At 53.2% G+C, this 24,965-nt stretch overlaps 1 protein-coding gene across 8 annotated transcripts in view; it reads right to left on the reverse strand.

Moving 5' to 3' along the window:
- The window catches only part of ABCC3 (ATP binding cassette subfamily C member 3), a 46,951-nt gene extending 29,043 nt beyond the window's left edge, over positions 1–17,908 (reverse strand). For 6 of the 8 annotated variants that reach the window (XR_012130692.1, XM_017669481.3, XM_017669477.3 and 3 more), the window contains exons 1-8: positions 17,757–17,908; positions 6,037–6,213; positions 5,604–5,729; positions 5,253–5,390; positions 4,299–4,424; positions 4,019–4,080; positions 3,199–3,321; positions 2,151–2,342 (exon numbers count right to left, since the gene is read on the reverse strand). Coding sequence is in view for 7 of the 8 variants with exons in the window: in XM_017669481.3 (XP_017524970.1) it covers positions 2,151–2,342; positions 3,199–3,321; positions 4,019–4,080; positions 4,299–4,424; positions 5,253–5,390; positions 5,604–5,729; positions 6,037–6,213; positions 17,757–17,801 (989 nt within the window). In the remaining variant the exon portion in view is untranslated. Of the gene's footprint in view, positions 1–741; positions 2,092–2,150; positions 2,343–3,198; positions 3,322–4,018; positions 4,081–4,298; positions 4,425–5,252; positions 5,391–5,603; positions 5,730–6,036; positions 6,214–17,756 lie in introns of those variants that run through there. The other 2 variants (XM_073235433.1, XM_017669485.3) reach the window with 2 other exon arrangements.
- Between the last annotated feature and the right edge of the window lie 7,057 nt (positions 17,909–24,965).

Consider the following 24,965-nt stretch of genomic DNA (forward strand, 5'->3'; position numbering starts at 1 on the left):
CCTCTCCTGCTGTGGATTGACTGTGTCTCTCCCAAAAGAATATGTTGGCACCCTAACCTCTGTACCTGTGAATGTGAGTTTATTTGATCTTTGCAGATGTATTCAAATTAAGATTAGGTCATACTGGAGTAGGAAGGGCTCCAGTGACTGGTGTGTTTATAAGAGAAAGGAGAGGGACATTTGCACACAGAGACACGGATGCACACATACACGTGCGCACCCACACACCGCCGGAGAACACAATGTGAAGATGAAGGCAGAGTTCTGAGTGAGGCGTCTACAAGCCTAGGAATGGGAAGGATTGCCAGCAACCATCAGAAACTGGAGGCATGGTACAGATTTTCAGAGTCTCTAGAAGGAGCCGATTCCGCCGACACCCTGATTTCACACTTCGAGCCTCCAGAACGGTTAGAGAATATGTTTCTATTTTAAGCCACCCGTTTGTGGTGATTTGTTACGGCAGCCACAAGAAACTACTACACTTTTCTTTACAGGGAAGTTTCTAGATGTCCGTGGCCCTGTCTCCACTGCAGACGCTGAGCTCTCAGGCTCTTCCCCTCTGTCTCAGCCTCTATTCTTAGTAAAATCACTAACAACCTCCATGTTGCCTTTTTCAGCCTCTATTTCATTGGCTTCATGGAGGCCATGCCATTCCCTGGAAGCATTCTCTGCGCTTTACCCCGCAACCGATGGATCACAGCTTTTCCCAGCTCTGGCCCTACAAGCCAGTTTTCTGCTCACCCCTTGCTTGTCAGAATCCCCCAGGGCTCTGTCTGAGGCCTCCACATGGGCTTTCTAGGAAAGCTCAGCCACAAATCAGCGCTTTCACCTGATGGCTCTGAAAATGTGATCTCCAGCTAGCTGGGAATCTCCCCAATGGGGGCCCATCAGCACCTGGGGGCCAATGTGGCTAAGATTCAGCTCACCACCCTGTCTGGTGCCCAGCCTCTTCCGCCCACTGAGTTAATAATTTGTAGTACCCACGTCAGAACCCAGGTCGCCCTTGACCCCTCCCTCTCCCTGCCACACACACTGACCTCCCCAGGAGCTCCTGAATCCTATCTCATTGCTGGCCTGGACTCTCCTCTGACCTGGTTGGCCCACTTCCACCTGGCCACCCTGCCCTACATCCCCCACACTACTGGCAGGGGGATTCTTTTGAAATGGAAACCAGATGCTCCTCCCTGGCTTCAAATCTTTCAAGGATTTCCTTAGCTCTCCTTCCCCACCCTCCTTCTAGTTACCCTTTCCTCCAGAAATGCCTGGAGTTGTTGAGTCATGCTGTTGCAGGCCTTGGTGATTTTCCTTTGGTTACGTGTTTCCCTCCATCCTCACCTAGTTAACTAATTTGTCCTTCCAAACTTGATAATCTCACTGGCTGGCAGGTGTACCTTGTGCCTTTCCAAGCTGACTTCTTTGTCCCTCCCTGGGTTTTCCAGACAACTGGGCACACTTCTGCACACATTGTACTCTGATGAATTTATTCTTGGTTTCTTAAGACTTTAAGACAGTATCTTATTTATCTCTGTATCTCTAGTGTCTAGCACATTCTGGTACCCTGGAGGCTCAATAAATGTTTGCTGAATGGATGAATGCATGAATGGAGGGGCAAGAGGTTGCCGGGGCTCAGCTGCTAGGCAGCTTTCCTTCCCACCCCCTCAATTGAGGGCGCCTTCTAGTCCAAGCCACTCATGTGAAAGATGACAGCGCCTATCATCTGGAAAGAGCACTATAGCTGTAGTTCAGAGCCCTGGACTCAATTCCATCTTTACAAGCCGGGTGCCCTTGGGTAAGTCACTTCATTTCTCTGACTTTGTCTCCTCATTTGTAAAAATAGGAATGGGGGCACCTCTCTGTAGGACTATTGGGAGGATTTAAAGAGAGAATGTTTGTTAATGCACTCACCAGGGTGCCTGGCACATGGTAGGTACCTAGTAAATTAAAGTTGGGTGTGAATGGTGAAACTGATGTGCAGAGGCATCGCCACTTGCCAAACGTCACACAGGAAGTGCAGACAGGTCTTTCAGTTCCTGTTCTGGGATTCTTCTGACTACCTGCTGTCCCTTCCTCTGGGCTCAGTCCTCAGCAACAGCCAGACAGCCCCCACCCCTCCCAGGGAAGGGCTGCAGCATGAGAGAGTGTGGTCAGACCTGAGCAGCTGTGGGTTGACAAAGGAGAGCAGGTCCTGGATCAGCTTGAAGCACACGCTGATGAGAAAGCTGGGGCCAAAGGCAGCCAGCAGGGCCTTCAGAAAGGAGGGCTCCCGGGGCCTGGGCTGGCCCCCTAGCAGCACCTCATCCTCACTGGAGACTTTCTTCCCAGATGCTGCTGTATCCTTGGGTCTGGTCCGGGAAGGAGCAGTGGGTAGGAATGGGCACATGGACTAGGGCTGGCAAGGAGTGGGGAGGAGGGGGAGCTGCTTTCTTGGCATTCAGGACTGGTCGTGGGGGGCTCACAATGTGCCCTGCCAACTGAGAGTTCCCCAAGCGCCTGTCTTCAGCTGCTGGAGGCTATGTGAAGGGCGGCCCTGGTGCCACCCTGAGGACTATAATCCCCTTAGTTCCTCTGGCCCCCTCCCTGCTTCCCCAGGACCAGCTTCCAGGAGGACACTCATAGGCAAAGGAGACCTGGGCAGGGACGGCTGGTGGCCTAGTCACTGGGAAGCTGAGTGGGGAAGGTTGGATGTGGTGTGGAGAGGAAAAGAGGGGGTGCAGCCGGCCAACTGGGGTGCACAGGTCTTCTCAGAGGCTCCAACCCATGGAAGCCAAGACACTCAGACCACACCCAAGTCCCCAGCTCCTCCAACAGCCAGTCAGGAACCAGGGGCTCCGGGCTGAACAAGCCCTCAGTTCACTCCTGGGCCCTGGGGTGTGGTGGGAGGGAAGGTGGTTCTGTCCTGCAGTAGAAATGCGTAGGGAAAGAGGACTCTGAATCCCAGCTCTTTTGGTGGGGCAGTTGGCAAGAGATTAGTTCCAGGATCCTCTATGGGAGGCTGCCCATGGGAAGGCCCTTCAGCTGGAGGGACAGAGTAAGTGCTCTGAAGGTGCCAGCAGAGCTGGGAGAGGTCCATCTCCTGACCACCTGCACCTGCTTTCGTCCCCACCCTCAGCAATGTGGTCACCTATGAGCCTCCCCTGCAGGAGACCTGACTGTGTGAAGGGCCTGCGTGGAGAGACATGGCACCTGGGGAGGGCTTACCCCGCTGCCTGCTTCTTCCATGCCTCCAGCAGCCTGTGCACCACTGCCTCCGAGCGGTCCTCCTCCTTCAGAGACCAGAGGTCCTTCTCTCCCAGGGGCCGTCGATAGCCGAGGATGGCCATGCTTGGGTGGCAGAGAGCCCCACACACGGTCAGAGTTCAACAGCCTAGAGCTAGGGTCTCCAAAGCCCTAGGGTCTCCAGAGAGGAGGGTCTCTCTGGGGTGCTGTGGCCAGGGCAGTGTCGCCTTTATTCTCCCAGTGAACAGGCTGGGGGTCAAATTCCTACCTCAAGCCCCCTCCCTGCTTTGTCCCCAGATGCCCCATTGACTCCTGGACCCTGACATGAAATTCACACTGGCTGGGTCCAAGGGCAAGTATGTGGTCAGGTGGATGAGGTGCCTTCTCAGTGTTAGATGGCCGATGTGCAGTCACCCAGGTCACAGACACTATTATCCTGCTCAAGCCATGCTGAGGGCAGCCAAAGAAATGACAAGCTGCAAGCTTATCCCAAACTATAAAGCTTGAAACTAATTACAGCTTTCCTCCAGCCCCCTGGGCCCATACCTGTGGTCTGCCAGATGCAGGGCTGGCCTGTGGCCTGTGATAGGAGCTGGGCCAGGCTGGGCCTCTGCAGTCAGCCCCCAACCCTAACGGACAGGTTTTCCCACCCTCACCTGCCCCAATGCCCACTGGGGTTAGGGTTTGGCGTATGGGGGGGCCAGCCAGGCCCAACTTCTCAGGCGCCTGAATTTCCAGCCTGCTCCCCTTCCTCCCTCTATCCCCCTCCCTCTGACCCAGGCTGGAGGACCAGCCAACTCACTTTGTGAACCACCAGAAAGACAGGCGGGAGAGGAAGCCAGCACTGGTCTCCGGGCAAGGGTTCTAGAAAGTGAGAGGGTGGGATGGGGGAAACCAGAGCACCCACCACGTTCTCAAGGAAGAGTGGAAGGAGGAAGGCCTCCTTGTTACTTCCTGCTCCAGGCCTAGTTTATGCACTGTGCAGCTGACATGGGGACAGAAGGACTGGAAGGGATAGGGGTGGCTGGTAAGGGCTGGGCTGAGGCACCGCCACTACCACCCAGCCTCCATGGAAAACTCACGGGCTCGACATTCTTTGGGGAGAAAAACGGTGGCTTCTCCTTGAAGCAGGACAGGATGAGGGCAAAAAGCACCAGGGCAAAGTAGATGTAAAAGGTGGTGAAGCGGAAGGGGTCGGAGATCTTGCCCTGGTGGGGAGGATACAGAGGGGCATCAGGGGCTCAGGGAACTAGGGCTGGCAGTTCTGCCTTGAGGGGTGACACCTGGGGGGACCTGGGTTCCCTGCTCAGAGGGTTCTGAGAGATGGGGAAGGGTCATGAGGGGGCCACTGTTCAGTGAGGACTTGCCCTGCACCAGGCATTGTGCCAAGCACCTCATCTCCGTGACCCTGTCCAACCCTCCCTACAAGGCATAAATCTTAGGATACCCAGTTTGTAGTTGAGGAATGCCAAAGGGTAAGCCCTCGCCCAGGATCCCAAAGTGAGGGGAGTGTCCGAGACTGTGGTCTTACTACCACACCTGACAGCCTCCCCCTGAGATGGAGAAATGGGGATGCACTAGATGGACCCCCAGTGTTCCTGACCACCACCCGTCACCAGCAAAGATCAAGAGGAAGGCTGGGCACAGAGGTAGGGGGTAAGAAAGGGGAGAATGAGGTAATAGGATTCCCAGGTAAGCCAGACTGTGTGTGCACGTCTGCACGTGTCCATTACACCATCATCGGCAGACAGCCCTGTCAGATATTGTGCTTAGTGGGGGTAGGGGTGGAAGTGGCTACGGGACAGTTCCCTGCACTCCATGGAAGTCCAACAATGGCTGCATCTCACCCCATTCGCCTCTGTTACACTGGTCCTCCACCCCCAGCCTCCCAGTCTGCTTCCTGTAGAGACCCAGCAAAGTCCTGGGAGCCAGGGAGAAGGAGAAGGGAGGAGTCTGGGTCCTAGCAGTGACCTTGAGATCTGAGGTAATGCCCTAGACAATGCTGGGCCTGGCTGGGTTCCTCTCTTCCCCCTTACCTTTGCCACAGCTGAAAGGATCTTGGAACGGAAGGGGATGATGGCGCAGCCCACGCACAGGAGCCAGAAGATGATGAGGACCCCCGAGGACTGCACTCCTTGCAGCCGCTCATGCTGGATCAGCAGAGTGGCCAACAGCTGTGCAGGGAGGGTGGGGGAGGCCAGGGCAAAGCACACACATCTGAACCTGCCTCTTTCCTCCTCACCCCATGTGGCCAGATGATTCTGGGGTCACTCCCATACCCTTCCCACCGCTCAGGCATCCAGCCTACTCCTCAGGGCCCATGGTGCCCCCATCTCAATCACACAACCCACTGGAGACCCCATGAGTTCCCAGGGCCCCACACTGACCATGGTGACCCCCACCACCAAGGGGGTGACAAAGAAGATGGGGGCAGGAGCCCAGCCATGAGCCAGGCCATGGAAGGAGTAGAAGAGGTCAGCCCAGGAGACACACCACAGCAGGACACCTAAGGCCTACAAACAGGGCACATGTTGGAGCCTCCATCCCTGAAGGTAGGGACAGTCCCCACTGAGGAGGGGTCTTTGCTCCTGAAGCCAGCAGACCTGCCTGGGGTCTGCTCCTGAGGGCCAGGCTGGGCACCAGCCAGAAGCTTCTCAAGAGTGGGGAGAGTGTTGCCGGAGAACACTCAAGCAGGGAGTATCTCATTTATTTGCAGATCTGGGTGGCAGGCCAGCAGCTGAGGGTGGAGGGAGGGAGTCACTGAAAAGAGAACCCCCTCAGGTCCCAGCCATACCCACAGGGGAGCCCCACAGCCCTGACCGTCTTGAGCCTGGAGAGGTGGGAGAGGATAATGTAGCCTCGATGGTGGCGGTGCAGGTAGAAGAGGTAGCAGGGCAGGGCCACCCACAGGTAGATGCAGGGGACCCAGGCCAGCAGCGAGTTCTGGAAGCAGGGAGTGAGGTCTGGGCTGTCGGTATGCACAGACAGATTGGAGTCCTGGGAACAGAGAAAATAATTCAGTGTTGTGGCAGCCTTCTAAAGAACTGGGTTCTCACTCAAGGGAGGCGGCTGGGCTTATTTCCACGTGCAACGGGTCAGAAGGTGTGTGAAGGCAGCAGAGCCTGTGTGTGCAAATGAGCAGGTGTCATTCCGAGTGTGAGCTCTCCTAGCAGGCTATTGTTGCCCCTGTTTCCTCATTTCCTCTCTCTCTAACTGAGCTATAATTTAAGGACAATAACTTGCACCGTTTAAAGTGCACAATTCAATGAGTCTGACAGTTGTACAGCCTGCAAAAAACACATGAAATAAAGACTGTTTCATCATTCCCTGAGTTCCCTTGCTCACCTTTGCAGCCCATACCTCCCATGCAACCACTGATCTGCTTTCTGTCTTTCTAGATTTCCACTTTTTCTAAATCAGTTTTTTATTTTATCAAAGCAATAGATGCAGACGGTTGAAGAGCCCAGCTCCTCTCTCAGCCTCTCCCAGGGAAGGGATAGGGAGCTTCTCTGAGCTTTAGCTGCTTCTCCTTGAAAATGGGGGAGGCCATCCACTGCCCCACCCACCTTTCTGGGTGGGTGTGAGCTCAAAGGAGCAAGGAATGTGGAGAGAGCTTGCTAAATTACAAAGCCTAGGGTGACTGTCTTACCCAAGGGTTTCAGCCCCGCACAAGTTCACTATGGATTTGATGAGACTGAGAAACGGCAACGGAATGTTCTTGGGATAAAAGGGTTTATACCCGGCTGTATTCTCCTGGTGGTAGGTTGAGCTCTAGAATCATCTACATCCAGCAGTCTGCAGGTCCATAATCCACCTTAGTCTCTACCTCCACCCACACCACTAGGCAGAGCTCTTTGTAGATTGGCTCAGTCAATAATAGCTCATTGCCTGCGGGTGTGGAAGCATTAGCTTATCAGGAGGCCAGTTACATCATCAAGTAGTTTAGGGTCAGGTGAGGATCCTGGCCAAAGGAACTTTCTTTTTCCCCACACCACTCTTTTCTTTTGTTTGGAAGGTGGGGCTGTGCCTCTCACATTCTCTCCAGTTGAGGTTCTTCATCCTTCCATGTAGAACATCACAGGCTTTTGTTAAATAAATATTCAGAGTTCACACTTTTGACTATGTAATATTGTTCACTTCAAAGTTCACTACAAGTGGCTGTACCTCTTTCATGCTGTGACCTTGAGCTAGATGCTTAACCTTCACCTCTCTGGGCCCTGGTTTCTTCAAGGGTAACATTGGAATGATAACATCTCCCACCTGGCCCCTCTGCTGTCATACCAGCCCAGGCCCTCTCCTCTTCCTGAACAATTTCCTTGGGGTTCTGGTCTCTTCCCACCCATGCCCTAGGGGTCCAAATCCCTGCCCACACTTTCTGGGTCTTCCCTTCCTCACTGGTCTTCCCTTCCTTGTCTCTTTGCTGGTTCTCCCTCTTGGCATCAGAGTGCCCCAGGGCTCAGTCCTTGCCTCTTCTCCATCTCTTTCTCCATTTGCACTCACCCCCTTAGTGGTCTCATCTAGTCCCAGCTACATGCCAATGACTCACTCCCATGTTTATCTCTCCAGCTCACACTTTTTTTCCACACTCTCCAAATCCCCAAACTCTATATCCAACTACTCAGTGACATCTCCACTTCACATACCCAAGAGCCTGTACAGACCTGCATAGTGCCCTTGTCCACCAGCCTGTGACGTCTCTTACTGCCTCTCCTGTACCACTCTAGCCAGTGGCCTCCTGATTCTGCCTAAACATCAGGCACATTCCTGCCTCAGGGCCTTTGTACTTGCTGTTCTCTCTGGCATTCCCCTTCAGGCTCCTTAAGTCTTCCATCTCGAAGCCCACTGTCTTGTCAATGGGTTTTAGCTCCTGGAAAGTTCACTATGGATTCAGTGCGACCAAAGAAATGACAGTAGAACGTTTCTTTGGGGTGAAAAGGTTTATTACCTGGCTTGTTCTCCCAGCAGTAGGCCGAGCACTAAGGTCTCTGCCTCTGCCCAGAGCACCGGGCCGAGCTCTCTATATAGTGCAATAATAGCTTATTGCCTACGGATGTGGAAGCAGTAGCCTAGCAACAGGCCAGTTACATCATCAAGTGGTTTAAGTTCAGTGAGGATCCTGGCCATAGGAACCCCAACTTCCCCACACCTACCCTGACCACCCTGTTTAATGTTGGCATCTGCATCCCACCCCTAGCATTCTCAGTCCACCCTCCTGACCCTTCTCTGCCTTTTATTTTCTCTATAGTACCTATCACCTTCTAACATGCTATATAATTTACTAGTTTATTATGCTTTCTCTCATCTCTTCCTGCTGACATGTAAGTTCCTTGAAAGAAAGAATTTTTATTTATTGATATGTTGTAAGTACCTAGGATAGTGCCTAGTACATAGTAGGTGCTTAGCAAAAATTTGTTTAAGCAAGTTAAATAAAATATTTGTTGAATAAATAAATGAACGAACAAAAGGATAATCTTATAGTTTCCCTCTAAACCTTCAGTGGTGCCCTACTGCCTAGAAGACAAAAATCCAAGCATGTTATTATGGCATTCAAGGCCCCCAGCTGGCCTTGAATTACCTATCTGTCTGTATGAACTAGCTATGTGCTTGAGTTCTCCCATCTTAGGAAAATATTTCTTGGAGTGGTCTGCACATCCTGCCTCCCTTTCCTCAGCTCAGGTTCACTCTGTGATCCCATCTGGGTCAGCCCTCTGCCCTCCAATGCCTGCCAACTGCCACGAGATAACTCTTCCTGAAAGGCAGCTTTGTCCCTCGCCTCATGCCCACACCCCTACTGCTCATGGAGTCAGGTCCAAACACCACAGGCTTCTCGTCTCACCTTCCTTCCCTGCTCCCTTCCCCTGCTGCCAAACTCACTCACCTGAAATCTGCTTTGAGAATCTCACTCCTCCTCCTACACTTTTGCTCAGGCTGGTCCCTCTTTCTCCCACCTGTCAAAATCCCAAGAGCTACAGGGAAGGGGTAGTGGGCCTGGCCTAGTGCTCCCAGCTTGAGCATCCTTCCTCCTCTGGAGCAACTGTCTTCACCTGATGATGCTTCAGTGAGCCTACTATGAGTCAGGCAGTGGACTAAGTGCACCTGGGGCAGACCTGTCCCCACCTTTAGGGTATTACGCACCCCAGGGACCCACTGCTTTGGGGCATATTACTCATGCCCCAGTGGGCAGAGGTTGTATTCTAGAGCCCTGTATTCAGTAGTCATTCAAGCAATGTAAGCTAAGGACCCGTAAACTTGCTGGACACCCAGCGTGCCAGCCCAGAGTCACAGAGCTGGGTGCACTCCTGGCCCTGGTCAGGCATCCCAGGGGGAGGGGAGGCAGACACAGCTAAGCCAGCTCCAGCCATGTGTTTTGCTTTTTCCCTTTTTAAAACATTTTTTAGTCAAGTATAACATACGTTATATGTTTAGTCAAGTATAACATATGTACAGAAAAGTACACACATCTTGTTTACACCTCAATGAATTTTCCTACACTGAATGCACCTGTGTAATCAGCATCCAAATCAAGAAACAGGACATTGCTGGCACCCCAAAGCCCCCATCCATACTCCCTCGCAGTCCCTACTCACCCCAGGGGAATACCATCCTGCCTTCTGTATGGATTAATTTTGCCTGTTTGAGATATTCTTATAAAGGAAATTATACAGTATGTACCTTTCATGTCAGGAGTCTTTCACTCAGCACTGTGTTTGTGAGTGTCATCCTTGGGGTTGAGTGTAAGTGGGAGCCTCCCTCCCCTCTCTGCATGGTGGTTCCGTGTGCGAATGGACCCTTGTATTTATCTATTCAGGTGTCAATGGGCAGCCTGACCTGCTTTAAACTTGGCCAGCCCATGAATCCCATCTGCTTGGTTGCATCCAGACAGCCTACCTAAGGCCACCCCTAGCTCTGACCGTCAGGTCTCCAGGCCTGGAGTGCACCTCCCACCTCTCAGGCCGGAGCCTCGCCTCCTACAGGAAACCTTTCTGGGGCACCTCAGCCGCTGATGTGGTTTTTCTTGCTTTATCCTGTATGGCTTTGGCAGGCAGCTAAGTGACTATCACCTGAGAGTGATCAAGGCCCTTTATGTTTCAGTGGCATTTTATTACAGCACTTACGTGGTCATTATCTGGCTATTGTTGCAAAACAACTTCTAGAAGAACAGAGGAGGAACATTAGGCTGGCTTGCCAAAGAGAAGGCTCCACCTGCTCCAGCAACAGGTCCAAGGACACCTGGCAGCGGGAAGCTGGGGCAGGCAACCAGGCCTTGTGGCACCAAGCTGGGGTTTCTCTCCACCCCATGCTGCCTGGACCTACACCTGTGGACACATCCTCTCTGCTATAGCAACAGGGGCCTTGAGACAGACACCAGGCCCTCCTCCTGTTCTCTCCTCTCCTGTGCCCACACCCTCCAACTCCTAGTACAGGGCCAGGTATGCAGAAGCAGCCCAGATATGGTCTATGACAAGGGAGTGGATGTGTGGGGGGATGGGGACCCAAGTTCAAGGCATGACAGAGAATCTCCGGGGGGATGTAGCATGGATCTCTGAGTCAGGTGGGGAGTGGCCACTGTCCACAAGCAAAGCGAAACCCCAGTGAAGAGGACCCAGTATGGGTTGCCGCTTTTGAGCCATGGAACTGTGGGCAAGGGCCTTCGTCTCTCTGAGCCCCAGTCTCACGTGTGAGTAATGGGAGTGATGACAACATCCCAGCCAGCTCCCTAGTGAAGTCAGAGTAACAGCAAAGCACCTTGACTCAAGCTTAGGGAAACAGGTGATGGAGCAACATGTTGTTGGGACCATGTTTTTGTATCACAGATACCCTGTTCCATGGCAACAGGCAAGAGATCTCAGGGGAGTGGGGACCCAGATGGCTGCTTTGACCCACAGGGAGATGCATCCTGGGCTCCCTTCCTTCAGATAAGTGTGTCCCAACTGGGCAAAGCCCTCTCCAGGAGGTAGGGGGCGCTCGTCCACGCCCGTGTCCCTAGACTATTCACGCCAGAGCCCTTCCTAAACCATCTGTGGGACGTGTCATACACAGCATGTCCAGAACTGAACCCCTGCCCATCCCCTCTCTCCAGCCTGCCCAACTCAACGGATGACAACTCTTTCCTCCTCCCAGACCAAAATCCTTGAAGCTATCCTTGATTTGTCTCTTTCTCTCATACCCCACACCAACCCTTCAGCATAGTCTGTCCATTCTACATTCAGACTATTAGGCTGAACTATGTGAAAATGTTATATTTGACTGTTCTTACCTAAAAAAGGGCAATTTCATTTGGTTCTCCCTAATATATCCAGAATCCAACCGATTCTCCCCAGCCTACTGTGTCTCCTGGATTATTGCTGCAGGCCTCTCTCTGGACTTCCCACTTCCACCCTGCTACTTGCCCAGGCAGTCATTTCCAGCACGGTAGCTAGAGGCAGAAATGTAAGCCATGCCACACTACCATGTCACTCTTCTGATTAAAACCTGACAAGGGCTCTCTACTTTATTCACTTAGAATAAAGGCCAAAGTCCCCATGTGGTCCTCCAGACCCTCATCATCTGCCTCCTCCATCTCTCTGACCTCACCTCCCCCACTCCTCTCTCTCACATCACCCTGTCCCCGGCCTCTGTGTGGTTCTCAAACTTCAGGCCCACTCTGGCCTTAAGGCAGCAGTACTATGCTTCATATCCTCATCACCTGCAAGTTTCTGCTCAGATCTCATCTTCTCATGGAGGTCCACCCTGACTTTTCTAATTAAAATTGTAACTCACCCCCATCTCTCTTAGCCTACCCGATTTTTCCCATAGCCCTTCTCACTTGCTAGCATACTATACAACTGAATGATTTACTTTGTTGATTGTTTTTCTGTCTCTTCCCACTAGAACACACGCTCTATGAGGACAGGTTTATTAGTTCTGTTGACCAGGGTGTTCCCCACTGCCTACAACAATGCCTGGCACAGCAAAGGCACTCAGATGCATTTAGTAAATAAAAGAATGAATGAATGAGCCAATGAAAGGAGGGTGCTGTCCAAGGCCCAGCCTTGGCACCTGCATGCCCAGGAACGCGGTATGCTCTCTCCTGACACTGAGGCATGGTCTCTGGCACCCAAGAGAGTCTCTGACCCAAATAAAGTTGTATTAAGAACAGGGTTGGTGGAAGTCATTTCCTGGACCCAATGACACTCCCTGCAATCTCACAGAGCAGGATGGAGAATCCCTTCTCAAACCATCACCCCAACCCCCACTCCCATTCTGAGGAGCACCGGCCTGGCTGGGCTGGTAGCTGAGGCCACAGCCTCCTCCCCCGCTGTCACCCACACAGTTTCCCCAGTGACAACAGCTTCCTTAATAATGCGATTAAACAGCTGGATGGGGTTGATAAGGTCTGGCACCCAGAATGGACTGCACAGCAGAGGCCCCTTCATGGGCATGGAGGCTGAAACCCCCGTAGACCCCAGCAGGGGACAAGTGGAAGTGGGGATCCCGTGGCCCTGTGCTCCAGCTGGGCCACAGCTGTCAGGGACTTCCCAGTCACAGGCCCCAGGGTTGCTGACAGCCTGTCGTGAGAAGAGTAATTACTTCCTTAATCCTGTGTGGTGGGGAAAAGGGGGAGAAAAGGTCAACCAACAAGTTCATTTATCTCAGCAGAAATGGTGGTGCAGAAAGGGCAAGGGCCGGTTCTGATCCTTGTTCGTGCTCACTGACCTGCTGTGGCTGAAACAGCAGACTTTGGAAAGGCCTGTGATGCTAGGTCCGTCTCATGGGCCTGCCTCACAGGCCTGACTGGCCCACCCAATTCGGAAAAGGGTCATGCCAGCCGACAGCAGCTTTGATGTTTTGAGCACTGTGTTCCAGGATTATTGTTTAATGTTCATAATAGCTGAGTCCCCCAGCTGGAGAGTGACCAGCCCCCGTTTACTTGGGCCAACACCAGGACTTGAACCCAGGCAGTCCAGCTTCCGAGGCCAGGTGCCAGTTGCACAACCTCTTCTACACCCTCTAGGGCTCCAACTTGACATCCCATCCTGGGGGTATGTGTCCAGACCACCTGAAACATTAATATCTCCTATCTGCCACGTAGCCTTGAATCACCTTCCTGTGGTGGTTCCCACAGCACTGAGGTAAAAGGGCTGTCATCACAGGGTGACAGACTGGCTGGGTGCTGGGAGCCGCCAGATTAGAAACCTGAATCCCCAGTTAGAAGGGGAAATCCAATCCAAGAGTTAGACCCACATTAGTACCCCAGCAGTACCTCCTGGACTCAGCGCTAGAAACAGGAACAGCTCCAGGTGGGGCAGAGGGGAGGCCCAGCCACTCCCAGTGGCACACCCAGGTCTCACCCTCTCCCGGGGATCCTGTTCCACCTGTTGCCCAGACAACCCCAGTGGGGACGACTGGAAACAGCTTAGGGGCTCTGATCCTGCCTCCTGCAAGGGTCAGCTGATAGGCCGCACTGGGACCTCCCTCCCTGGGGGCTGACCTCAGGCTCTAAACCAGTTTCCTGATCTGGGGGCCAGCAGGTGGCCTTGGCAAAGTTCCCTCCCTCACTTCCCTCCCTCGCTTCTTTCCCTAAGTCTCTGACCCCCAAGACCTGAATCCAGGGGCCGTTGGGGAGATGTAGGGCTGGGGAGAAACCAGCCTGGGGTCACAAGGGACCAAGTCCTCCTGCCAGAAGCTACGAGGTCAAAGGCTCAAGTGCTCTACCACCAGCTTTGCTGCCCTCAGCTGGGACAGAGGGAGGGGATTCTAGGGGTCCTGGCCTGGCAGGAAAGACTGGATTCCCAAGGGGGTAGCTTTGGTGTCCAGAAGGCTGAAGGCTGCTCACCTCCCACACACCTGCCTGCCTCTGCCAGTGTCCCCACAGTTTTGCAAATGACTCTTCATTTGAGAGTCAAAGTACATTGAAATCAGAGCCTTGTGCAATACTCACACACCTGGGCAAGGGCCTGAAAGAAGCCAGGGAAGACCCCGATACTCAGCAGCCTTAAAGTTTGAAGGCCCTAATCATTGCCTCACACTGAGCCTACACCTCAGCCTCCCAGAATCAGCAATGGGCAACTAGACCCAGAGCCCACCTAAGCCCAGATGGAGCCCAGAGAGGGTAAGTGATTTGCCTAAAGTCACACAGATAGTGAATGACAGAATGGGACTAGTTGGAACACAGCAGGAGACACAGGGAGCTGAGCTGAGTCTCTCAGAGGAAGGAGGAGGGCTTTGCCCCTCTGTAGGGCTGGTAGACAGCCAAGGGATCAGTTGGGAAGGTGCTGGTGCCTGACCAGTGGGAGACCCATAGTCTCTACACGAGCTGCCCCAAGGTAAACTCCATGCCTAAGCTGGGGAGAGAGCCAGGGAAGGGAGGTCCAGAAATTTCCCATTGGCTACATCTTCCCTTTCCTACCTGGTCACAGAATTTCAGTGTGGAACCCAACTCCTTCCTTGGTGTAAATCTCTCCAGCATCCCCACCAAGTGGTCACTAACCATGTGCTTGCACACTCCCAGTGACAGAGAGCTCACTACTTCTCAGACAATCAGGGCCATCTCAGGACAGCTCTCCTCATCAGGACCTTCAGATTTCTGAGGTGACATCAGTCTCCTAAGAGCTTCCTGGGGCCATCAGAACAAGGCTAATTCTGCAAATCATAAAGATCTCAGCAAAGTAAATGACCCCAGGCCCTTCTTTCATGTACTCTCTTTACCACCTGGGTTCTCCCCTACCGCTAAGCTCAGAACAGGGAATAATCCTCCATGCAGGGGACAGTGGGGCACAGCACAGGGAGAGTATCACCTCCTTTGTTCTAGAGGCATCTCTGGCCTCATGAGCATTGGGCAGCTTGGTCACAGTTCATTCTTTTGGAATTTATTTCCAGAAAAACTCCCAAGCCCTCAGAGATGTTGGTAAGCTGCCCCAAAGCAGGTAGAGGTGAGAGAGAGTCAAACAAACAGGTAAACCACCCACCCAGTGCATGCTGTGTGTGAGGGCATAGCCACGAGTGCACACGTCCAGGGAGTCATGGATCCCCTAGAGGCTGCCCCCCTTAGCTTTAGCTGGGGCTGACTGATGGATTTAGCCACAGACTCCCCAGCAAACAGCTGCAATGGGAGCATCCAGACCCCCAGCCCTGTAACCTCCTTTTTGCAGGTCTTCCCAGATCTTACGCCATTTCTCTTTCTCTTCCCTCCTTTCCCCAGCATTATCAGACCCTGTCACTCATAGAGTGTTTTTTAGTTCTCAAAATCATCTCACATTCTCTATCTCACTTGATCTCCACAATAATCTTGTAAGGTGCTTAGAAGATGGGTTAGTTCCCCATTTCACAAGCAGAGAAACTGAGGGTGTGAGGATATGCTACTGCAAAGGCTTCATACAGTGAATAAGTGGCCAGAGGGACCCGACCCCCCATTCTTCCTCCACTCCCACCTTTTCACTCCTGGCTCAGGTACTTTCTGACTGCTCTGAATTACCTCCCTTAAGGTGGGTCACCCACAGAACCCAATGATAAAAGATTCAGGGACAGGCATACCTGAATAACATATAATGCAAATGAAATGCAAACTAGCACACCACAAACGAGTACCCTTTTGGGGAATGGAGCTAGAGCCTCCTGGCCTCAGACCCTGCGTCAGTTGCGCAAACCTTCAGAGGATGAGCTAGGAGCCTTTCTGATTGCTCCCCACCCCACCCCCAGTCACCAACCACACTGCATGCAGCTGGAATAGCTTTCGGGAGCCAAGAAGGTGATGTGGCAGATGGAGTATGTTTATACGTTGGGGTGAGGAAGAAAGGTAGTCAGTTCCTTGTCCTTTGATGTACCCAAGCAGCAACCCCATAAGGGATTCATCCCTTGGACCTAATATAAATGAACTGACTCCCATCATTCCTGAGGTCCTCAAAGGAGGCACAGAAGCTCACAAGCAGCAAGAAGTTCAGGGAGCAGCAGGCCCAGAAGCCCAGTGGTGTCCAGTCCGGCAGTGGCAAGGTTGGAACACCATCCCAGGGGTCCTGCTTTCTGGTCTAGCACTCTTCAGCTGCTTGTATGATCTTGACAAGCCCATTCCCTCCCTGGCCCTCAGTTTCCCCAGCTCCACAATGAGGGGCTGGGATAAACTGCTCCAAACCCTCAAGTTCTGTCCTTCTTGGAGTCTATCACATCAGGGAGGGGGAGAGCCAAAGGCTCCAGAACAAGAAGGGAGACCTGAGTCTTCCAGATCCAGGATCCCTGAAGCCAACCTTTCTCTCAGGGCTGTTCAATGGGGGACAGATGCCCTTGTGTTTGAGGCATGGGCACATCTATCCCCTGGATTTGCAAGTCCCCTGCCACAGCCATCCCAGCCAGGTACCAAGTGGGCAGAGCGAGCAAGGATGTGTCCTGAGGAGCCAAACGCAACCTCTGGACTCTGTTGACCAGTCCAGGCTGGATGCAGATGGTGCTCCTATGGGGCTGCTGAGAAGGGTAGACTGCAGAGAAGTTGCACCCTCTCTGTTAACCCTTTAGTGACCCGGAGAAAAAGAGAAGTCCCCAAAGATACTTTTTTACACATACTCCATTGCCCATGTTTTAAAAAATCCATGTAACCCCCCAACCCATTCCAAACACAGCCCAAGAGTGGGGTTCCTAACAGTATACACACACATGCATACACACACCCATGCACCCACACAAGTACACAGCCGTGCATCATCATACACACCTGGCACATGAACACCAGGTACATATGAACAAATACTCAAAACGGGGAACAGATTTCGAGATTGGGATCCTGAGGCCTTGGATCTGAGACCAGCCTATGCCGGGCATCCCTTGGATAACCATGGACAAGCCCCTTGAATCTGAGCCCATCTGTAAAAGGGAGACATGCTACCACTTGCTTCCCAGAGCTGCAGAGAAGATCAGGGCGCTGCCATGAGCGGGTTTTGAAAGCTGTAAGAAGGCTGTTAGGCTGTTTACACTTAATGTGCCTGAACCATGCTGTGGGGGGAGGGAGGTGTCTAGAAACAGCAGCCTGATGTCTTAGAATGGGATCTGGCCAGTGTGGGTTAAACAGCCTGCTTTTCTACTCAGGGAGTCCTGATATCTTGTGCCAGTCAGGGCCTGCCTGTCAAGTGAGGTCTGCCTCTCTTTCCTGAGGCGAGGGCAGCAAGCTCCCTTCGTCTGTGGTGGCTCTTGCCCAGAGGGAAGGTGGCAGGAACCCTTTCCAAGGAGAAGGCCAGCAGAACTCCAAGGAGATGCCCTGGGGCCAAGGGCGGGCAACTGAGCCCCAGTTCATGAGGCAGGTGGAGGGTCATCAGAAAGGTAGGTAATACTTCTGTACCCTGCGGTCAGGGACTGGGGTGAGGCGGCAAGTCAGGGATGCACCTCCTACTCGCGGGCGAGGAGCGTCGTGCCTCGAGTCCCGGCTCCTCCGTGCGGCCCGGGCTCAGGGCAGTTCCGACGCCGCGAGACCCGGTTCTGGGCGTGGCCAGACCCCCAGCGGCGTCGCATCGCGCCCTCCCCCGGGTCGTCTCGGGGGCTGTCCTGTGCGCGCCCTCGGTCCCGGGACACCTCCTTACCCAGAACTTGGAGCCAAGCTCCCCGGAGCCGCACAGGACGTCCATGGGGCTGGGGCGCGGCGGTGAGGAAGGCGAGCGGGTCGCCTCCCCAGCACGCGAGGGCGCGCCCGGTGCCGCCGCCGCACCCCGCGCTCCGCCCCGGTCCGCCCCGTAACCCTAGGCCTTTTGCTTTGAATTGTCTGAGTCCCTGACGAATGGCAACAGCGCCTCCCTGAACCTGAGGCTTCTGGAGGGACTTTGGGTCAGGGATGGGGTCCCCTGACACAGTGACAGCCCCTCCGAGTGGCCGCTGGGCCGCGCTGGAGACACGCCCCTCCAGACACTGAGGCTGATAGAGCCACAGTGGGTCTGTTTCCAAAGTGCCCCCACCGCGCACAACTCCGCTGGGGGCCGACGAGTCGTAGAGCAGTGGAAAGGGACTCAACAACACTTCCTGTGTGAATAAATCCTTGGTAAGGTCACGTCTGTCTCAGGACGTGTCTCCTCACCTGTGAAATGGGCAGAACTTGTGTGCCCAGACAATCCAGAAGACTGGGGAACTGGCAGACACCAAGGCAGAACGTGTGTGCGTGTGGACCCAAGGAGAGAGGGATAGGAGGGGACCCCAGGCATCATCCAGGTGGTAGCTCCCTACGATTCTTTTAAATTGCTACCTTTCTGAGGTTCTGCGGCTCCCTGATTACATGTGCCTGCTGCTTCAGCACCCCTCTGCCTTGACATTCATTTCTGTAAAATAGGGGTAATCATTGGACCTACCTCATAGGGTTACTCTGAGGACTGAATGGGAAAGGCGTGCACATTGCCTGGCACATTTAGTAGGCACCAACATGTGTTAATTTCCTGCCCTTCAGCCTAGTCGGGGTGGGAGTGATCTCGTGATGCTCCAGGAAGCCCTCCTATTAGCACCATCCTCCTAAGGCTGAGTTTCCACATCCGCATCTGTAAAACTGATTTGGGGTCCGGATTTTCTTCTGCTTACTCTAGCATGGCCATGCTGGGACTCTCGGCCCTCCACGTCTCACTCTCCCATCACCCTGTCTTCCCTAATAGGATCCCAGAAGCAATTCACCACCCCTTCTTGAAGCTGAGAAGCAATTTCCCTCCTGGCAGCACTTCCCATGGGTGCCTCTCTCCCAACCCTTGCCTCCCAGCCTTGTCCCTGTCTGCAGGATTTGCCCAGGTTCACCCTGATGGTCCCTTCCCTGGCAATGTGCTCTCAAGAGAGGGTGTTTTCTTCGTTGGCTGCTCAGCAGCAGGTGTGTGGGTGGTCGCCAGCAAGATCACTGAGGCAGCCAGCCACGGACCTACCCTCTGGGTGGGCAGGAAGTTACCAGAAGGAAGTCTCTTCCTCGGGCTGTAAGCTATCAGAACAAAGCGGTGAGCCACATGGGTGGGGCACGGGAGCAGGGTGCACAAGGCTTCCCCTTCCCAGGCTTCAGGACCAGGGCCCTCCCCGCGCCACTGGGCAAGTCCTCCTGGCTCTTGGCCTTTTGCCTGCCCCCCACCCCCCATCAACCTCCACTCACCCACTTACACCCTCACCCCCAGCTCTGAGCCAAATACTTTACAGAGCTTGCACACCCTTGTCACAATGTGCCTGGGGTTATATTTAGTTGTGAAGAGTCTGTCCTCTCTGCCAGTCTGAGAGGTTCCCAAGGCCAGGGATTGACTGAATCACCTCCCATCCTCCTGCATACCTGGGGCAGTGCCTTTTGAACATTGTGTGACCTCAACGAGCTCCTAATGTCTCTGGGACTCAGTTTCTTGAGCAACTTAGACAAGATCTATGGTCTCTTCCAGCCCTGGTGATCTAGGCTTCCTTGGTGAGCAGCTGGGAAACTGCCTCCAACCCTTCCTTTTGTTTGGAGCCAGGACCCTTGGGGTTCCATCTTCAGCACTGAGGCTGAAGCACCATATGTTTTGGCCCCAGCCTTCTCATCCTGCCATTGGAGAGCCCTACCCAAGCCTGTGGCATCAGGTGGGGGCCTCTGAGATCTTGGCTGGAGACTTTGACAATCCTCACCTTCTCCCATCTTCCTTGAGGTATTCATGGGTGCTTCACCCTTTCTGGCCCTTCCTGGAATGCAGCCCCTTTGCACAGTCCTTGAATAAGACATTACGGATTTGGTTGTTCTCACCAGAGCAGGGAAACTGAGGCCTGGAGACATCTTATCCTGGCAAAGGCAGGATGAGCTCCACAACTTCCGAACACCAGGCTGTTTCCACACAGCCTCCTTGGGCCAGAAGCAATTTCCTTTATCCTTAGCTGTTGTACTCCTGCCCCCCGATCCCCTTCAAGGTTGCCCGGCATGGTCTCCTCCCTTCAACTCACCTCCCATGCTGGACCTGGCAAACTACTCCTGCTTGAAGATTTCACTTAAGCCCTGCCCCCAGCCTTCCTTGAACCTCCCCCACCCCAGTCCTGTGCTAGGGACCCTTCCTCTGCACAGCCCTCCCTTTCTGTATTTTACTCACTGATTATCTTGTTAACTCCCCCAGAAGACTGTGGGCACCTTAAAGATAGAGACCAAGTCTTGCTTATTGCTATATTCCCTGCACCTAGGACAGTGCCTGGCAAAGTTGGTCCTCAGGAAATGTTTGTTGACCAAACAAGTATCTCATGATCCTAGAAGAGGTTATAAGTAGTGAGGCCACTGGGCATTAGGTGGGTACCGTCTACTCTGCTTTTGAGTTTTCAGAACATCTTGGTTGTTCTCCCAAGAGGAGCAACTTAGACCTGCGGGTTGGGCTGCAGCAGATGGAGGGATGCACCTACCCCAGCTTTAGTGGCCCCAGCCCCATCCTCTCTCCCCAACTGACTGCAACTCCAGGAATGATGGACATAGCACGGGCTGCACCTCCCCCACCAGAAAGCATTCCAGGAGAACCCAACATCAGAGATTTCCTGGCAGGGAGAAGGAAAGATAAGATAATTGCAAGGTATGGTTCTGAGCAGGAATGAGAGCAGAGAGAAGAGAGCAGAGCAACAGGGCTGAGGGTGGGGGGATGGATCGGGGAGACCCAGACACAGGGAATACTGCAAACAGGGAGAGTCAAGAGGGGACTGATAAGACAGGCAGAAGGGGGTGGAATAGCAAAACAGGCTGCTAGTTCTCCCATCCACTCACTGCCCAATTCTTTTTAGTCCCTGTGGCTCCTTGAAGGCCTGGAGTACCTCCAAACCAACCTCCAGCTCCCATCTCCAGCCCACTCTTCTCTTCTCCCATGCAGTGGGGCGGGACCTGTTTCCAGCTGGAGGGAAGGGGTCTGTGGGGGGGCACTGGCTCCACCTCCGGCCTCAGCAAGGCTGCCCCTCTGCCCCCAGCCTGCAATTGATCTGATTTGGCATGCATGTGAGCAATGGCTGCTGTGTGATTCAAGAAGGTTTTTTTTTCCAGTTCAGGAGTTTTCAAAGCAAGAAGAATTAATTAGCTCTGTGGGCCACAGTCAGCAGTTCCTACACCTGGACCAGGACTAAGAAACACAGTTTCAAGTTCTTATGATTCCCTCCTGGGCATTCACTGGAGCCACCACCATCTTGAGCTGCTTTCCGGAGATCTGCCTTAGAGCAGGATGCCAGCCCACAATTAAACTCACTGTTGAGAGTTAATTCCCCTCCAGGCAACCACTGTCGCGGATTACTCCTGGATCTACCGGCCTTGGGCAGGGATCACTGGAACTCAACACTCCAGTGGCTGGCTCCCCCATGCACAGACAAGTCCTTCGCTGGGCCCTGTGAGCCTGTTTCCTCCTATGGGAAGATCTACAGAGCACCTGGCTGTAGAGGTGTCCATCAGTGTGAGGGCCCGCTCCCTGGCCAGGTCCCCCTACTGGAAGGGCACTTGGGTGGCACCAGGTGGTGCCTGGTGCTGCCACCTGGTGTCTGATGCCCTCACTGCACTACTGTCATCCCCATGCCCTGGGCTGCCAACAAAGGGGAGAGGAGGCTGTGATGTGTGGGGACAAAGGGTGATGGTGGAAGCAAATGGCAAAAGGCTAATTGGAAAGTGGGAGAGGCCTGGGTGGTAGGACAGAGCAAGACAAAGGGGAGGGAGCAGGAGGAAGAGAGCAGCTGCTATGTGCTTCAGGGGCAGCATCATGCCAGGGAAGGTGGTACCTGGGAAACCCAGTGATGGCAGAGCCATCTTGGGCGAGAAGCTGGAGCTGAGGGCTCCCTTCTCTTGGGGTCGAACCTCTCTCCCCACAAAAGCTGGAGGGCTGTGCGCTGCTCTCAGCCTCTGAGTGTGCCATGCTGGGAGCATCATGTGTACGTTTCTATGAGCACAAGTGTGGCTGCTTTAGAAAAGGCCTCCCCAGCAAGTCATCTGGTGGTCAGGATTCCTTGTCCCATTCCCTCAACAATGAGAGGAGGCTGGGGTAGTGTGAAGCCGATGGGCTGTATACATAGGATAAAATCCCACTCTGCCATTTCCTGGCTGTGTGATCTTAGGTGAGCCACTCAACCTCTCTGAACACATTGCCTCATGGAAAAATGGTAGTAAGCATACTTCCCCTGAAAGGGTGTCATGAGTAGTAAGTAAGAGGCTTCAGATGAGCCTCAGATTTGTTTTAGCACCAGCTCAGCTCACTCCTCTTCCTAGTCCCCTCACCCCCAAGCAGGCCTTTTCCTGGAGTCTTGGGGTAGAGGAAGCAGAAGCAGCCAGGCCCAAGGTGGGGGCCTGCAGCTGTTGACACAACTTCCTCTGAAGGAGTATGCTGAGAGCAGGGGGGCCGGGGTCCATGTTCTTACCACCAGGAGCCCCCACATCCCTGGAGCTCCTGGCCAGTTGCAGCCCTGTCCCTGGAGGCCTTAACCCAAGCCCTGTAGCCTCCACCAGCCCCTCCCTGCCCCAGCCTCCTTCACCCTCCTCCACTCCCCACCCAGACATATCCTGGAACAGACTCAAATAACCATACGGGCAAGAATCATGAGGTTAGCGTCATCGTTATTATTACTACCGTTAATAAAATTCAGCAGCATTACTATTTCCACTTCAAAACCCTTTTTGTGAGACACAACAGTTTCCATCAGTGATAAAGACGTTACATTGTTAGAGAGGTCACAGTCTCTCTCTGAAAATACCCACTTTGTCCTTGGGGGGTCCTGGGGGCATGGGTTCGGGGAGAGGGGGGAAACCTAGGATGGAGGGGAGCAGGTAGCGTCCCAGCTCTGCTTCATCCTGACCCAGAATCCTCCAACCATGAGAAGAAAAAGACGCAAGAGCACCCTCCACTATTCTCCCACACTCTTTAGGGAATAGACAGCTACAGAATTCTACAAAAATATAAAAGCTTAATCTGCAGACCCAGGTAACAAGACTCTAGGAATTTTGTAGTTTTGCTTTAAAGAAAAAAAGGCAGCTCCTACAAGCACCTCCCTTTTCCCACCTAAGGAGGCCAGAGGAAAGAGTTTTGTGCTATTGCATACCCCAAGGGGATAAACCCAGGTGTTTGCTTTAAGGAGTGGTATCATTTCTGTCCAAAAGAGCAATTAGAAAAACTTTCACCAGCTTAGAAAACATGGGGTGAGACAAAGCCTCCAAGTCCATCTGCCCAGCAGCCTGGCACCCACAGCTCCCAGGTTCAGACAGGGGCTACGAGTGAGGGCTGCTGAGCCAGCTGCCTTTGAGGTTTCACGAATCCTGGGGTTTGAAGGCGCTGTGAGGTGAGAAGTTAGGTCTGTTCAAGGGAGTAGGGTTGTGGCAGGTGTTTGCGGGTGGCTGGCAGGGGACAGGCTGGACGAGCCTGTCGCTGGTGCCTTCGGCACTGCCCGTTGGAACCAGGCTTTCAGACAAGAAAAAATTGCCTGTGGTAGCACCAGAAAGGAGGTTCTGAGCCAGGCCACCTGTGGTCCCTCCTCCCCCACCCCACCAGCTTCTGGCTGCCCTCACCCCTCCCTCTGTCCCCCCTTCCAGGGCTCCCACTGGGCAGACAGCAGCAGACCAGGTAAACACCTTGATGGTGCTCATTCATCCTCCTCCAGGGGACCAGCTCTGCACTCAGCAGCCTGGCTGCCTGACCTCACCAACCCCACCCGGAGGTCAGCTCTGGACTCCCAGCCCTGGTGCCTGGGATCTCAGAAGGGAGCTGCTTGTTCTGTTTGTACAGCATCATCCTATTGCCAGCTCTGACAGGGTCGTGCTGGCGTGCTGGTCCTCTGGGACCCCCAAGGTGGAAGGCTGAAGCCCAGACCACTCAGGTCATCAGGCTGAAGCCTGAGGAAGAAAACGCAGACATGCTTGTCCCCTCCCCCACCAAACCACAGATCCCCATAGAAGCAGCTGAGGCTGCCTCCCCCAGCCTCAGTCGGCCCCATTAACCAAAACAGCTTCATTATGCCAATTTCCAGCTCTCAATATGCGGCTGATAGCTGTCAGCAGAAATAAGAGTTAATCTGGAATTACTCACATCCACAGAGCTGCCAGGCTAAGAGGAAGTGATAAAGCCTCAATAGGAGCAGTAGACCCTGCTTGCCCAGTCTTCCACCCAGCAGTGGGGCTTTCTCTTTGCCTTTTCTCCGGGGGTGAGGTGCAAGGTTGCAGCACTCTAGGGAGAGGAGGTTACGTTCTTTCTCTTCACAGACACACACACACACACACACACACACACACACACTCACTCACTCACTCACTCACTCACTCACTCACTCACTCACTCACTCATTTAGCTCTGACCCCTTCCCAACCTGCTGCCCACTTCCCATCTCCAGAAAGCTTTCTCCAAAGCCATCCAGCAATGCCTAACTCTGTCCCTTTTGCTTTTACTCTGGACCGTGATTAACTTTTTATTTTGGAAAATTACTTTATTATAGATATAGATATAGATATAGATATAGATATAGATATAGATATAGATAAAGATATATAGATATGTATGTATATATAAAAAGGTTCCATTTCATTTGTAAAATCTTATTTTTTCTCTTCTTTTTTCCTACAGAAAGTGATGATGAGGTTCAAGGAGAAAATAAATTACATTACAGTTTCCAAAACGGTTCTCACTCTCCGCCAAAGATGGGCCACCATCAGGGCTGTAATGCACTCGCGGTCCCAGCTTGTGCTTTGCAAGAAGAGGGAATATAACTAGACTGGTTATTTTAGGTTTAAAACAGCCAAGAGACAGACGCCTTCACCTCAGAAATATTCTGAGACACATAAATGTAGAAGGAAACAGGTCTCTTCAGTCACAAAATGTCGTACATCCCACATA

This window comes from Manis javanica, chromosome 4, assembly GCF_040802235.1.
Source record: "Manis javanica isolate MJ-LG chromosome 4, MJ_LKY, whole genome shotgun sequence".
Taxonomy (NCBI): Eukaryota; Metazoa; Chordata; class Mammalia; order Pholidota; family Manidae; genus Manis; species Manis javanica.